The sequence below is a fragment of the Diceros bicornis genome, chromosome 2 (assembly GCF_020826845.1).
Source record: "Diceros bicornis minor isolate mBicDic1 chromosome 2, mDicBic1.mat.cur, whole genome shotgun sequence".
In the NCBI taxonomy this organism is placed as follows: Eukaryota; Metazoa; Chordata; class Mammalia; order Perissodactyla; family Rhinocerotidae; genus Diceros; species Diceros bicornis.
Window position 1 is genome coordinate 51,840,476 of NC_080741.1, and position 17,112 is coordinate 51,857,587.

Genomic DNA, 17,112 nt, shown 5'->3' on the forward strand with positions numbered 1-17,112 from the left:
GTTTGTGTTTTTCAAGGAATTGGTTCATTTCTCATATGTTGTCTGTTTACGTGTGTAGTGTTTTTTGTAGTATTTCTTTCTAATCCTTTTGATGTCTGCAGGGTTTATGTAATACCCCATTTCATTCCTGATATTTATGACTTGTGTCTTCTCTATTTTTTCTTTGTTAGTCTTGCTAGAAATTAGTCAATTTTGTTGATCTTTCCAAAGACCAACTTTCTTCGTTGATTTTCTCTGTTGTTTTTCTGTTTGTAATTTTATTGATTTATACTCTTCTCTTTTTCTTTTCTTTCTGCTTGCTTTGGTTTTATTTTGCTCTTCTAGGTTCTTAAGGGTGCTTAGATTATTGATTTGCAATTTTGCTCTTTGATAATATATTTATTTAATGCCAATAATTTTCCTTTCAGCACTTCTTTCCCTGTGTCGCACTAATTTTGATATATTATATCATTTTCATTCAGTTCAGTGTAATATTTTATTTGCTCTGAGAACTCCTCTTTGATGCATGGATTATTTAAAAATATGCTGTTTTATTTCTAAGTGTTTGTAGATTTTCCTTTTAGTTTTGTGTTACTGATATCCAGTTTGATTTCATTGTGGTTTGAGAAATCACTGTGTGTATGATTTCAATTGTTTTAAATTTGTTGGCATTTGTGTTTTTGTCCAGGATATGATTTATCTTGGTATATGTCCTGTGGGCACTTGAAAAGAATGTGTATTTGCTTTTGGTGATTGGAATATTCTGTGAATATTGGTCGATCCTATTGGTCGATGGTGTTGAGTTATTCTTTATCATTGCTGTTTTTCTGTCTAATTGTTCTATAAGTAACTATAATTGTGGATTTGTCTATTTTCATTTCTGTCAGTTTTGCTTCATATATTTCGTAGCTCTGTTGTTTAGTGCGTACACATTTATGATTGCTGTGTCTTCTTGGTAGTTGACCTTGCATCATTATATGTTCTTCTTCGTGTCTGATAATTTTCTTTGCTCTGGAGTCTACTTTATGTAATATTAACTCCTACTTTCTTTTCATTAATTTTTGCCTAACATTTTTTCCATTATTTTGCTTACAACTTGCCTATGTTGTTATATTTGTAGTGAGTTTTTTTGTAAATAACTATATTTTAGGTCAAGTTTTATAATCTACTCTGCCTATCTCTGTCTTTTAATTAGTATATTTAGATTATCTACATTTAGTGTAATTATTAAAGCCTTCCGTTTAATTTTTTTTCTCTACTTTCTTTTTTCTGTTTCTTTTTCCTGCCTTCTTGTGGGTCACTTGAAAATTTTTCAAGAATTCCATTTTGATGTGTATGTCTTTGTAGAGCTTTTTAGTGGTTACCCTAGGTATTATATTAAATATGCAGAACTTATCACAGTCTGCTGGTGTTGCCATTTTTCTAGTTGGGTGAATTGTAGACACCTTATCTCCATTTATGTCTGTTTACCTTTCCCTTTATAAGTGTGTTAAATATTTTTTCTCATGCGTTTAGAACCGTATTAGATAGTGTTACAATTTTTACTTTAACTGTCAAACATAATTTAAAAAATTCAAGAGAAGGAAAGTCTATTGTATTTACCCTTCTTTTTGCTTACCTTCTTTTTTCGTTTTTCCTGGTGTTTCAAGATTCCTTGTTCTTGAGCTTTTCTGTGTAGAGCATTTTCTTTAGCCTTTCTTTCAGCGTAGGTCTGCTGGTAACACATTCTCTTAGTTTGCCTTCATCTGAAATTTTCTTGATTTCTCTTTCATTCCCAAAGAATGTTTTTGGTGGATATAGGATTCTAGGTTGACAGTTCTTTTCTTTCAGCACTGGAAAACTTTTGTACCACTTCCTTTTGCTCTCTGTGTTTTTTAATTAAAATTTTTGTTTAAATGTGGTATTATAAATATTTTAATTTTATAGTTATATTTAAAAATTCAAAAATACATGGTAAAATGCACAAAAATATTTTCTAGTTTCATACATTCATAGTGTTTTGCAGTCATCACCACTATCTAATACCAAAACATTTTCATCATCCCAAACAGAAACCCTGTACCAATTTCCCTGTTCTCCAGCCCCTGACAACCACTTTCTGTCTCGATGAATTTGTCTATTGTGGACATTTCATATAAGTGAAATCATGTATTATGTGGCCTTTTGTGTCTAGCTTTTTTTACTCGGTATAATGTTTTCAAGGGTCATCCTTGATGTGGCATGTATCAGTACTTAATTGCTTTTATGGTTGAATGACATTCATTGTATGGATATATCACAGTTTGTTTATCTACATGTCACTTGTAGGAGAGTTGGGTTGTTTCTACCTTTTGGCTATTGTAGGTAGTGCTGCTGTCCTTTCTGATTTTGGTGAAAAGTTCACTGTCGTTGAATAGTTTTTTCCACTAGAGAGGTAAGGTATTGTTTCTCTGCTACTTTCAAGATTTTTTTGTTTTCCTGTAGTATTCAGAAATGTAACTATGTTGTGTCTTAGTGTGTATTTCTTTTGGTGTATCTTGTTTGGGGTTTGCTCAGCTTCTTCAATCTGTAGGTTTATGTCTTTTGCCAAATTTCAGAAGTTTTCTGTCTTTTTTTGTTTTAAATTTCTATTAGACTTCATTTTTTAGAACAGTTTTAGATTTACAGAAAAATTGTGCAAAAAGTACAGAGAGCCTCCCCACAACCCCCATTTTCTCCTCTATTCACATCCTGCATTAGTGTGGTACATTTGCTACATTTGATGAGCCAATATTGGTGCACTATTAATATTATTCATGGTTTACATTAGTCTTCACTCTTTGTGTTGTACAGTTCTCTGGGTTTTGACAAATGCAAAGTGTCATGTATCTATCATAAGAAGTTTCGTTGCCCTAAAAGTACTCTGTGCTCCATCTGTTCATTTCTCTTCCTCTCCTCCAGGACCCTTGGGAACCACTGATATTTTTACTGCCTCTGTAATTTACCTTTTAAAGAATGTCATTTAGTTGGGATCATATAGAATGTAGCCTTTTCAGATTGGCTTCTTTCACTCAGCAGTATGCAGTCAAGATTCTGCCACGTCTTTTTGTGTCTTGATAGCTCATTTCTTCCGTTATTTGGATAGACTATAGGTTGTTTATCCATTCACTTATTGAAGGACATATTGGTTGCTTCCAAGTTTTGGCATTTATAAATAAAACAGTTATAAACGTTTGTGTACAGGTTTTTGTGTGGACAAAAGTTTTCAACTCATTTGGGTAATTACTAAGGAGTGCAATTGCTAGATCGTATGGTAAGAGTATGTTTAGTTTTGTAAGATACTGCCAGAATGTCTTCTGAAGTGGCTATATACCATTTTACATTCCCACCAGCAGTGAATGAGAGTTCTTGTTGCTCCATATCCTTGCTAGGATTTCTTCATGTACGTTTTAAGCCTTGCCTTGCCCTCTGTCCCCTCTCCTCCCAGGCCTTGATGACATGAATGTTAGATATTTTTTTGTTGTAGCCATAGTCACACAGGTCCCTGAGGCTCTGTTCATTTTTTTTCAGTCTATTTTCTCTTTATTGTGTAGTCTGATGTATTTATACTCCCAACACTTCTGACACAAAATGTGTGGGTTTTTTTCCCATATCAGCACCAGTTATCCAACTGTCTGGACACCAGCTTGGTGTCCAGTAATTCCATCCAAAGACCCTACCTATTAAGGACTCAGTCCTGCAAGACTGCCTCAGCTCAGATGCATCTCAAGTCTTGGGCTTCCCATACTTCTGACCAACCAGTTATAAATTGAGGATTCCCATGATCCCCCCTCTCACATTTGATAATTTGCTAGAACAGCTCACGGAACTCAGGAAAACAGTTTAGTTACTATCACCAGTTTATTATAAAGGATGCAACTCAGGAACAGCCAAATGTAAGAGATGCATAGGGCAAGGGATGTGAGCTGCGGCATGGAGCTTCTGTGCCATCTGTCAGCATGCTAACCTCATAGCAACGTGATGTGTTTACCAACCTGGAAGCTGTCCAAACCCCATTGTTTAAGATTTTTATGGGGGTTCCTTTATGAAGGCATGATTTATTAAATCATTGTCCCTTTGCGATTAACTCAATCTCCAGCCCCTCTCTCCTCCCTCTAATCACATGATTGGTTCCTCTGGCAACCATCTCCCAGTCTGAAGCTATCTAGGATCGAAGCTAGCAAGAGTCACCTCATTATCATAAACTCAGGAACAGTTGAAAGGGGCTTATTGTGAATAACAAAAGATGTTCCATTTAGCCCTATCCAGAAATTCCAAGAGTTTTAGAAAGCTCTTGTGTCAGGGACTGGGGAAGAAGAAATATATATTTCTTATTATATCACAATATCACATTCAGATGTGTCATTTTTTATTTTCCTATCTTCTAGTTCATTGCCTTTTTTCCTCTGTCATCTTCATTCTGCTGTCGAGCCCTTCAACATCTATTTCTTTGTTGAGACTTTTTTGTTTTATTTGCTCAGACTTTCTATTTTTTCATTTGTTTCAAGCATATTTGTAATTGCTCATTGAAACATTTTTATGATGGCTCCTTTAAAATCTTTGTCAGATAATTCTAAAACTTTTGTCCTCTTGGTGTTGACATGTATTTTTTTTTCCCCTTCATTTTGAGATCTTCCTGGTTCTTGGTGTGACAAGTGATTTTCAATTGAAACCTGGACCTTTGGGTATTATGTTATGAGACACTGCATCTTATTTAAACCTTCTGTTTTAGCTGGCTTTTTGTGACAGTGCTTCTGCAGGAGAAGTAGCAGTTCTGCCTTATTATTGCCAAATGGGGATTGAAGTCCGTCTTTTCCCACTCAGCTTCTGTTGACACCAAAGGGTGCAGGCTCCTTGTTACTACTGATCGGGTATGCAAATTCCAGCTTTGTACTAGTTTTCCACTGATTAATCATTGGCTAAAAGGCATTGTAGTTCCTCCTTACTGCTCCCCATGTGGCCTCCAGTGACACCAGGAGGAGGGGTGGTAGCTTTGTTTTTGCTGAGTGATGGTGAAAGTCCCACCTCTCCCCTAGGCCTCTTCTGACACTACCACAGCAGAGTGATGGAGGGGGTCTCATTAAAGCTAGTTAGGAGTGGAAGTCCACGTACCTCAGGTACTCTCCACTGCCCCTGAGTGGTGGGGGCTTGTTATTGCCCAGTGAGGTAGAAAGTCTTGGCTCCCAACTCAGCCTTTTCTGACACTACACCAGTGTAAGGTTTAGGTGCCTCGTTACAGCCTGATGAGGGTGAAAGTCCAGTCTCTCCAGTCAACCTTGCTCATGTGGGTGGGAGTTGGGCCACAGCTTTTTTGGTGGTATTTGGAAGCAATGTAGTGGTTATTATTGAAAAATTTTCTGTGTTGATAGGCTTACCCTTTCCTGATCCTTAAGCTAGAGAGAGCAGGCTTTTATTGGGGTGTTTTATTGTCTGTGTCTATTGGTATTTCCAAATTTTCAGCTTTTTCAGCTTTAAGTAGTAGAAATATAAGGCACAAGAAATCGAGGGAATGTACCACCTGCTGTTTCTTGGATCTCAAGGTCCCCAGTTGGTCTACCTTCTCTGTCCACCTTCAGAGTCTTCCAGTCTTTAAAAAATATATTTATGTCCAGAATTTTATATATGTGGTATATATATTATGTATACCACATATATGTTTATGTATATGTTATATGTATATGTATGCCCATGTTATATATATATTGTCCAGAGTTTTTCACTGTACTTAGCAGGAGGACTAGTGAATATTATATCTTCTCCATCTTCCTGGAAGTGTATGCTAATCCTGTGTGTTTTTAACTTTTTACTACTAATTCTTTCTTTACAGATAACCAGTTCTCATCATTTAGGTTTGGTTGCATGCAGTTGTGTGTTTTATCCTATTTTAAGTTGCATATTTTCTCTTATTAGGATTCCCTAGTGGTATAGGTTATCTTTTATTATGAGTCAGTATATAAAATGCGTTACTGGTGGTCTTGATGTCAGCATCGTGGTGGGATAAGACATCTCTAGTTTTTGTCCTCACCCTCAGCAACAAACATTCTGCATCCATCCACAAACCAAAGTGCCTTTGCGAGAGGTGTGGGATCCAGCATCATATGCCAAGGGAACCAGGAGAAGTCTCACCCACTTGTGCGTAGGTAATAGGCAGGCAGACTTTAGTTACAGCTGTGGATCCTGAAGTGACCTGTGAACCACCTCCACCCTCCCAGTCTGGGAGCCTGTGGAGAACACTGACTTAGACAATCACCCACAGAAGAGAGAGGCTCATTTCTCTCTGGCCTAATCCAGAGTACTAAATCAGGAGCTCCATGACTGGGAGATGGGAAAAGTTTGGGAAAATGGGATGTAGGATTCTTGGAGGGCATTAAATAGAATCAGATCCTACTAACCACGTGGCAGACTCCCTCAAGAAGCCCACCCACGGGTCCCCCTAACTGGCCAATGGGCATCCCCAGTGCTCTGTGTGCCTTACCCACATGCACCTGCCTGCTGCAGCTGGATCACTGTGCACATTTCTTAAGGTGTCAGTGAGCGTGAACTTTTGAAGACTTCTAGGGAGCACACACAGAAAGTAGGCCCGAATCTGCAGTACAGAGAGACCACAAACTTGAGCTATAGTGCTACTTTTGGGAAAACATAAGAGTGGCTGTCAGCAGTCAGCTTCTGGTGCATTGCAGGATCAATGGAAGGCATATAAGCTGAAGAATTCTGCCACAAAAGGGAGCAAGAATGGATCAGGTGTATCTATAGGTGTGAGAAATCCACAGTCTCTAGGAGGGTTGGTAGAAGGTATTTCTCCCCTGATGGCAGTTAGTAAAGACTGGAGGAGGTGACTGCTACTTCACATTTGAAGATGGCAATGTGAAACTCCAAGAAACAGAAAAATCAAGGAAACCTATAACACCAAAGGGTCACAAAAATCTTCCAGTAACTGAATCCAAAGACATGGAGATCTGTGATTTCCATTCCAGATGAAGAATTCAAAATAGCTGTTTTCAGGAAATTCAGTGAGCTAAGGAAAACCCAGAAAGACAATTCAGTGAAATGAGGAAACAATACATAAAAAAATTAAAAATTTAAGTAAGAGGGGCCGGCCAGGTGGGGCAAGAAGTTAAGTATGCGCGCTCTGCTGCGGCGGCCCGGGTTTGCTGGTTCAGATCCAAGGCGCGCACCAATGCACTGCTTGGCAAGCCATGCTGTGGCGGCGTCCCATATAAAGTGGAGGAAGATGGGCACAGATGTTAGCCCAGGGCCAGTCTTCCTCAGCAAATGTTAGCATAGGGCTGATCTCCTCACAAAAAAAAAAATTAAGTAAGAGATAGAAATTATAAAAAAGAAGCAAACAAATTCTGGAATTCATGAATTCAATGAATGAAATAAAAAAATGCAATAGAGAGCATCGATAGCAAACTTGACAAGCAGAAGAAAGAATCAGTGAGATTGAAGACAGGAAATTTGAAGTTATCCAGTCAGAGGAGAACAAAGAAAAAAGAATGAAAAAGAGTAAAGAAAGCTTTCATGATCTATGGAAACTTAAAAGACCAATTTGTGAATCATTGGAGTTTAGAAGAAGAGAGGGAAAAGGGGGAAGAAAGCTTATTTAAAAAAACAATGGCTGAGAACTTCCCGAATCTAGGGAGAGATTTGGATATGTCTCTTCATGAAGCTCATGGGTCACCAAACAAACTCAACATAAAGAAATCCACTCCAAGACACATTATAACAACACTGTCAAGTCAAAGAAAATGAGAGATCTTAAAAGCAGCAAGAGAAAAAAAAAGTTGGTAACTTACAAGGTAACCCTCCATTAGGCTATCAGTGGATTTCTCAGCATAAATCTTACAGGCCAGAAGAGAGTGGGATAATACATATTCAAAGTGCTTAAAGAAAAAAAAATGCCAACCAAGGATACTTGATCTAGCAAAGCTATCCTTTAGAAATGAAGGAGAAATATAAGCTTTCCTAGTTAAACAAAAGCTAAGGGAATTATTACCACTAGACCTGCCTTACAAGCAATGCTGAAAGGAGTTCTTCAAGCTGAAATGAAAGGATGCTAATTAATTAGTAATATGAAAATATAAAACACACTGGTAAAGATAAGTGTACAGTCATGTGCTGCAAAATGACATTTCAGTCAACGATGGACCGCAAAATGACAATGGTCCCATAAGATTGTAATGGAGCTGAAAAATTTTTATTGTCTAATGACATCTTAGCTGTCGTAATGTCATAGCATAGTGCATCACTCACGTGTTTGTCATGATGCGAGTGTAAACAAACCTGCACTGCCAGTTGTATAAAAGTATAGCACATACAGTGATGTACAATGTGTAATACTTGATAATAACGAGAAGCAACTATGTTACTGGTTCGTGTATTTACTGTATTTTGTATCATTGTTTTAGGGTATACTCTTTCTACTTAAAAGAAATTTAATCTAAAGCACTTTTCCATGTATGTTGGCAGCAGCCTTATACATCTTGTGTTTACAGTGTCTCTTGATTACATCATTTTCTCTCATGCTTAGTGTAATCTCGTGTTGTTTTGTTCGTCATGACCCCCTAAGCATACAAAATTCACTGCCAGTGTTGCCAGTAAGTGGCCATGTCAAGTGATTGACGTAGAAATTAAATTAAAAGTGATTAAGGGCTATGAAGGTGGAAAGTCAGTGATGGTTATTGCTTGTCAGTCAGTCATGCATGACTGACTTGTTCTTCTCATTGAAGAACAAGATCAAAGTGACAGAAGCTGTTAAAGGATCTATTTTATTGAAGGCAATGAGACTAACAAAAATTCGAGAAGGGCCTATATCAGACATGGAGAAACTTCTAATAAGCTTGGTTGAAGACCGGGCACAGAAGCATATCCCTCTCAGTGCCATGACGATCATGGCCAAAGCAAAAAGTTTGTTTGCAATGTTCAAAGAAAAGGCTGGACTCAACTACGATGTTGATTTACTGCTAGCTCTGGGTGGTTTAAATGATTCAAGAATGGTTATTCATTACATAATGTGAAAGTGAGTGGTGAATCTGCAAGTGCTGATGTGAAGGCAGCTGAAGAACTTTAGGAAACTCTAGATAAGCTAATTATGGAGGAAAATTACTTGGCCAGAGCAAATATTACATATGGATGAAACCTCCCTATTCTGGAGACAGGTGCCTGAAAGGACTTTCATCCATAAGGAGGCCAAGTCAATGCCAGGTTTCAAAGCTTTTAAGGACAGGATAACAGTCTTGCATGGGGACAGTGTTGTAGACTACAAATTGAAACCCTTTGTGATCTGGCACGTTGAGAACCCCAGGGCCTTCAAGCATATCAGTAAACACACACTTCCAGAGTACTACAGGAACAATAAGAAGTCATGGATGACGTAGCTCCTCTTCCAAGATGCCCTCTTGAATTGCTATGCCAGCAACATGGAGAAGTATTATTTGGAGAATAACGTAGCTTTCAAGATTTTGCTTATTGTTGATAATGCTCCCAGACATCCTCCTTTTATTGGTGTTTTTCATCCCAATATCAAAACAGTGTTTCTCCCTCCAAACACCACCTCTTTGATTCAGCCAATGGATCAAGGGTGTATAGCAGCTTTTAAGGCCTATTACCTGAGAAAGACCTTTGCCCAGGCTATTGCTACAACTGAGGAAGACACTGATGCAATTTTGGAAGGATTACAACATCTATGACTGCATCAGGAACCTTGCCTAGGCTTGGGTGATGTCATTAAGGAGTATATGAATGGCATCTGGAAGAAGACACTCAAGAGGTTCATCCGTGACTTCGGAGGATTTGCCAAGGATGAGGAGATTGCAAAAATCAACAAGGCTGTGGTTGAGATGGCAAACAACTTTAACCAGGGTGTGAATGAGGATGACGTTGAGGAGCTCCTGAGGTGGTTCCTGAGGAATTGACAAATGAGGAGTTGTTGGAACTGGAACAATAATGGATAGCTGAAGAAGAGGCAAGAGAAAAGGAAACAGAAAGACAAGAAAAAGAACTCCTAAGAAAATTCACAGTGAAGGATTTAGCAGAAGCTTTTATAGATCTCAACAAGCTCCTTAAAAAGTTTAAAAACATGGACCCCAGGACTGAAAGGTTTGCATTAGTAGAGAGGAATGTTCATGGTGCAATCTGATGACAGGCAAATCTGTGATGAAAAAAAGAAACCAAGCAAACTACCATGGACACATTTCTGAAAAGAATGACACCTCCTCAAAAAGAGCCTCAGTCAAGTCTTCAGGAGGTATTCCAGAAGAAGGCATTGTTATCATAGGAGATGACAGCTCCATGCATGTTATTGCCCCTGAAGACCGTCCAGTGGGATAAGATGTGGAGGTGGAAGACAGTGGTATTGATGATCCTGACCATGTTTAGGCCTAGGATAATGTGTGTGTTTGTGTCTTTAACAAAAAAGTTTAAAAAGTAAAAAAAAAAAAAAACAAAACCTTTTTTTAAATAGAAAAAAGCTTATGGAATAAGGATATGAAGAAAATTTCTTCGTACAGCTGCAGAGTGGTGTTTTAAGCTAAGTATTATTATATGAGTCACAAAGTTAAATTAAAACATGTATAATTTAAAAAGTTACAGTAAACTGAAGTTAATTTATTATTGAAGAAAGAAAAAATTTTAAATAAATTTAGTGTAGCATAAGTATACAGTGTTTTAGTGTGCAGTAATGTCCTAGGCCTTCACATTCACTCACCACTCACTCACTGACTCACCCAGAGCAACTTCCAGTCTGGCAAACTCCATTCATGGTAAGTGCCCTATACCATTTTTTATCTTTTATACTGTATTTTTATGTACCTTTTCTATGTTTAGATATATTTAAATACACAAATACCATTGTGTTACAGTTGCGTATGGTGTTCAATACAGTGACATGCTGTACAGGTATGTAGCTTAGGAGCAATAGGCTATACCATATAGCGTAGGCATGTAGTAGGCTATACCATCTAGGTTTGCATAAGTACACTCTATGATATTCACACAATGACAAAATCGCCTAACAACGCATTTCTGACAGTGTATCCCCATTGTTAAGCAACGCATAACTGTATAGTCAAATTCAGAATACTCTAATACTGTAATATTGTGGTGTGTTAATTCTGGTATAAAAAGACAAGAGTATTAAAAATAACTATAGCTACAATAGTTTAAAAATACACAATATAGATGTAGGTAAATTGTGACATCAGAAACAATAGAAGTGGGGGAGAGTAAAAGGGTAGTTTTGTATGTGATCAAAGTTACAGTATAAAATAAGCTGTTATATCTATAAGATGTTTTATGTAAGCACTATGGTAACCACAAAGCAAAAATCTACAATAGATTCATGAAAGATAAAGATATGAGAATCAAAGCATATGACTATGGAAGAATCATCAATTCATAATGGAAATCAGCAAAAGGGATAGAAAGGAACAAGGGAACTATAAAACAGCCAGAAACAATAAGGTGGCCTTAGTAGCCTTTACCTATCAATAATTACTCTAAATGTAAATGGATTAAATTCTCCAATCAAAAGTCCTAGAGTGGCTCGATGGATTAAAAAGAAAACGAGACCCCCAACAGCATGCTGCCTACAAGAGACTGTCTTCAGCTTTAATGACACATGTAGGTTGCAAGTGAAGGGATGGAAGAAGATATTTCATGCGAGTGGAAACCAAAAGAGAGCACAGAAATACAAAGGATCATAAGAGACTGCTATGAATAGTTATATGCCAACAAATTGGATAACCTAGAAAAAAATGGATAAATTTCTAGAAACATACAACCGACCAAGAATGAATCAGGAAGAAATAGGAAATCTGAATAGTCCAATAATAAGTATGGAGGTTGCATCAGAAATCAAAAATCTTCCAACAAAGAAAAGTCCAGGAGTAGATGACTTCACTGGTAAATTCTACTAAACGTAAAGAAGAATTAACACCAGTCTTTCTCAAACTCTTCCAAAAAATTGAAGAGGAGGGAACACTCCCAGTCTCATTTCATCATGCTAGCATTACCCTGATACCAAAGCTAGAGAAGGACACTGCAGGAAAAGAAAACTACAGGCTAATATCCCTGATGAATATAGATGCAAAAATTCTTGACAAAATATTAGCAATCCAAATTTAACAGCACATTAAAAGGATCATATACTATGATGAAGTGGGATTTTTCCAAGGGATGCTAAGATGGTTCCACATGTGCAAAGCAATAAATGTGATACACTGCCTTAATAGAATGAAAGATAAAAATCATATGATCAATGCAATAAATGCAAAAAAAGTATTTGACAGAATACAACATTCTTTCATGAATAAAACTCTCAACAAATTGGGTTTAGAAGGAACATACCTCAACATAATAAAGGCCATGTATGACAAGCTCACAGCTAACATCATATTCAATGGTGAAAGGTTGAAAGCTTTTCCTCTAAGATGAGGAACAAGTCCAGGATGTCCAGTCTCACCATCCTTATTCAACAGAGTACTGGAAGTCCTAGCCAGAGCAATCAGGTAAGAAAAGGAAATGAAAGGCATCCAAATAGGAAAGGAAGAAGTAACATTGTATTTATTTACAGATGATATGGTACAAATGTAGAAAGGAATGTAGATATATAGAAAATCCTAAGGACTCCACCAGAAAACGGTTAGAACTAATCAACAAATTCAGTAAAATTGCAGGATATAAAATTTATACACAGAATTTAGTTGTTTCTATACACTCGTAACAATGAAATATCTGAAAAAGAAATAAAGGAAACAATCCCATTCACAATAGCATCAAAAAAAAAATTGGAAAAAATTCAACCAAAGAGATAAAAGATGTGTACAGTGAAAACTATACAGTGCATTACTGTAGACCAGCTGCTGATGGCCTCGTGTAGATTGAGTTTATTATTGGTAGTGGTGTGGGCCAAAGTATAAAAAAAAATTTAGACCATCTGTGTTTTATTTGAAGGGAGTTTCAGACATCAGGAAAAGAAGTGAAACATTGATTGGAAAACGTAATTGTTTTTTAAAACAGAATCCATTTTTTATCCCTGAGTAATTGAAATCAAATTATGGCAAATACCACAAGTTGAAACCATTTGAAAAGAGTAAAAGAAGAAATACTTATAGAAGCTCCCAAGTGGATTCATTTTTGTCAATACAAATGTTAGTCCGAGTCTAAGAACTGTTTCTCTAGCTCAGAGCTGGATAATCTGTAAGTTGTTGGTTAGGTGATGTGTTTGGTTTTGTAGATACATGCCAAGCTCTGTATATAAGGCTATATTCTGAGAGTGATTTGATGGGACATTTCCAATCTGTAACTTAAAAAAAATTTTTTTTTCATAGTTGCTTAGGATCAGTTTTCCCCTGAGGATAGACTCTGATTACAAACGGCAGTGAAATTCCTATCTAATATAGTTTGTGCAACTTTGCATTCTTAATTAATATGCAAAGTGGTTGCTACACTAAGAGATAGGCTGTGTTGTTGATAGAGTAGCTTTATGCTGAAAGCTGAGTGCTATTTTAGTGTATATGAAATGTTAATCATAAATTACTTTTTCTAATGGGAAACTTTTTGTTTTTTACAGGGGATCTTTCCTGCAAATTATGTTCACTTGAAAAAGGCAATTGTCAGTAACAGGGGGTGAGTAGTTGGCCATACTGAATTTATTTACAATTTTTATAGGTTGCAGGGAACGGTTTTTTTCTTTTTGGTTCCTTGGATAAAATATACTATTGATATGTTTTCCTGCCAAAAATATACTTGTATGATATATAATTCTGAGGACATAATTTTTTCTTAAAATACTGACAACTTGAATCTGTTTTCTTATATACTGGAAAGGTAACCTGAGTGTGGATTTTATAAAAACAATTAAACATGCACTATGTTTTTTTAATGATGTACTATTTTGAGAATAGTCCTTGATAGGATAGGAGTTAGTGATAAATCTGTCATTTTGTTTCTATATGTCCAAGTGAGGGAAACTTGTATTTTCTTTTTGCAAGTAGAGATTCAAAAAACATTGAAGGCATACCTTAGGGATAAAAAGACTGTACAAAATGGACACATAGTTTTATCCCAAGTTTGAGAAACAGAATGTAAATATATCAAAATGTTAACATTTGTTGTTTTTGCACGTTTGTATCGTGAGTGATTTTTTTAAACATTCTTTACTGTCATGTCCTATTTTAAAAGTTATAAATATGTATTATAAAATTGTGATTTTATTTTTCAAAATTTATCATTATAAAATATAACATTTAAGGTACTGTATAACCATGATAGCTTTTGGTACTAGAAATAATGTTTTTGACCAGAGGTTGAGTAAGCATCAGAGTAACCTTCTGTGGTAAGTTAGCATTTAGTCGGAGAGAGAGAAACTTTTTTTTTTTAATTTTTTGTTTATTGCAGTAACATTGGTTTATAACATTGTAAAGATTTCAGGTGTACATCATTGTACTTCTATTTCTGCATAGATTACATCATGTTCACCACCAAAATACTAATTACAACCCATCACCACACACATGTACCGAATTATCCCTTTCACCCACCTCCCTCCCCCCTTCCCCTCTGGTAACCACCAATCCAATTTCTGTCCCTATGTGTTTGTTTATTGTTGTTATTATCTACTACTTAATGAAGGAAATCATACGGTATTTGACTTTCTCCCTCTGACTTATTTCACTTTGCATTATATCCTCAATGTCCATCCATGTTGTCACAAATGTCTGGATTTCATCGTTTCTTATGGCTGAGTAGTATTCCATTGTGTATATATACCACATCTTCTTTATCCATTCGTCCCTTGATGGGCACTTAGATTGCTTCCAAGTCTTGGCTATTGTGAATAACGCTGCAATGAACTCAGGGGTGCATGTTCCTTTACAAATTGGTGTTTTCAAGTTCTTTGGATAAATAGCCAGCAGTGGAATAGCTGGATCATATGGTAGTTCTATCCTTGATTTTTTGAGGAATCTCCATACTGTTTTCCATAGTGGCTGCACCAGTTTGCACTCCCACCAGCAGTGTATGAGAGTTCCCTTCTCTCCACATCGTTTAAGGCCAATGTTTCCTTATTGATCTTCTGTTTGGATGATCTATCTGTTGGTGTAAGTGGAGTGTTAAAGTCCCCTACTATTATTGTGTTACTGTCTATTTCTGTTTTTATGTCTGTTAATAATTGCTTTATATATTTAGGTGCACCTACACTGGGTGCGTAGATATTTACAAGTGTTATATCCTCTTGTTGGATTGTTCCCTTGATCATTATGTAATGCCCTTCTTTGTCTCTTTTTACAGTTTTTATTTTAAAGTCTATTTTGTCTCATATGAGTACTGCTACCCCAGCTTTCTTTTCATTGCCATTTGCATGGAGTATCTTTTTCCATCCCTTCACTTTCAGTTTGTGAGTGTCTTTAGGTCTGAAGTGTGTCTCTTGTATGCAGCATATATATGGGTCTTGTTTTTTTATCCAGTCAGCCACCCTGTGCCTTTTAATTGGAACATTTAGTCCATTGACGTTTAAAGTAGCTATTGATAAGTATGTACTTACTGCCATTTTTTAACTTTTTTTTTTTTTCTCAGTGTTTTCGTAGTCCTTCTCTGTTCCTTTCTTCTTCTATACAGAACTGATGGTCACTTTAGTTTGACCTCTGTCTGAAAGCTGTACTCTTTAACTCCCCTCCTCCCTCCTTTTATGTTTTTGATATCATATCTAACCTCTTTTTTGTGCATTTGTATCCGTTACGTTCTTATCATGGAAATAGATAATTTTTCCTATTTGTGGTCTTCTCTTTTCCCCTTAAATCAGTCCCTTTAACCTTTCTTGTAGCACTGGTTTCTTGGTGACAAACTCCTTTAATTTTTTCTTGTCTGGGAAATTTTTGATCTCTCCTTCCATTTTGAATGATAACCTTGCTGGATAGAGTATTCTTGGCTGTAAGTTTTTTCCTTTTAGCACTTCAAATATGTTGTGCCATTCTCTTCTAGCCTGTAAGGTTTCTGCTGAGAAGTCAGCTGATAGCCTTATGGGGTTTCCTTTGTATGTAACTTGACATTCTCTTGTGGCTTTTAGGATTCTCTCTTTATCTTTAATTCTGGACATTTTGATTATGATGTGTGGAGAGAGAGAAACTTATGAATCACTTTACAAGGTAGAATTTAAAATAGGAAATTCTTTACACATATTTGAAGAGTGAAAGGAAAAAAGAGAAAATACTGATATAAACCAGAATAATAACTGCAGAAAGCAGTCTACACTCTAATGACTGGGGATACAAAAGATAATAGGTTGGGAATGCCAGAACCCAGGAACTTGGAAGATGGGTCTTGGGACACTGGAACTCAAACATCTGAGGAGGGAACATCACATGGCTGCTGCTAGTATGTATGAACGAGGGCAGTGAGCCTGTTTCTGGGAATGCCAAAAGCAACTAGAGGCTGGAATCAATTTTCTTTGGTGGGGAATCGTTTACAGGAACAGAGAGAAACACTTTTTACCTCCCTTTGCCCAGTATCTTTCTAATGCCCTGAGCTGACAAAGGAGCTTGTGAAACGAAATTTGCAATTCCCAGCCTCAGTCATTTCCTAGAAGGGGCAGATTTGGCGATGAGAGTTATTAGTAAATGAGTGATATGCTTTCCAAGTTAAAATTTGTTATTGAGGCGTAGTAAGAATATAACTGAGAAGAAGATTCGGAGATGAATGCGTGACCAACATACTTCGTATTCTTCCCCTTCTCCTTTTAGAAAACATCAAAGACACAAAGATATAGAGAAAGAAAACTTGAAAATCCTGTGTTAGTGAACCTTTGCAACAAGTAACCTACCACCTTAAGTTTATAAGTAAGGACTGCTAAAAGCATCAAGACTAGATAGAAGTTGTATGGGAAAGGGAAAAGGGGGTATCTAGATTGGGATCAGGAAAGCATATATTTCAGAAAGTGCTAATAAAATACATTTTCTGAATGTGAATGGCCCACCTCGAAATGCAAAAATAATACCCTTGAGATTTATAACACTTTGGTCAGTAATGGGGCTGTTGCGAGCTGAAATTGGACAGAAGCTGCATGCGGGTGAGGTGAGAAAAGGAGATAGAGTGTCCAGGGATCCAGAAATAGAGTGCCTCAGAACATGCCAGCCAGTTAAT

At 36.8% G+C, this 17,112-nt stretch overlaps 1 protein-coding gene across 1 annotated transcript in view; it reads left to right on the top strand.

Moving 5' to 3' along the window:
- DOCK3 (dedicator of cytokinesis 3) overlaps positions 1-17,112 on the top strand; it is a 460,033-nt gene that overhangs the window by 153,849 nt on the left and 289,072 nt on the right. Inside the window, exon 4 of the mRNA XM_058559633.1 lies at positions 13,547-13,602. Within this exon, the coding sequence (XP_058415616.1) occupies positions 13,547-13,602 (56 nt within the window). The remainder of the gene's footprint in view (positions 1-13,546; positions 13,603-17,112) is intronic.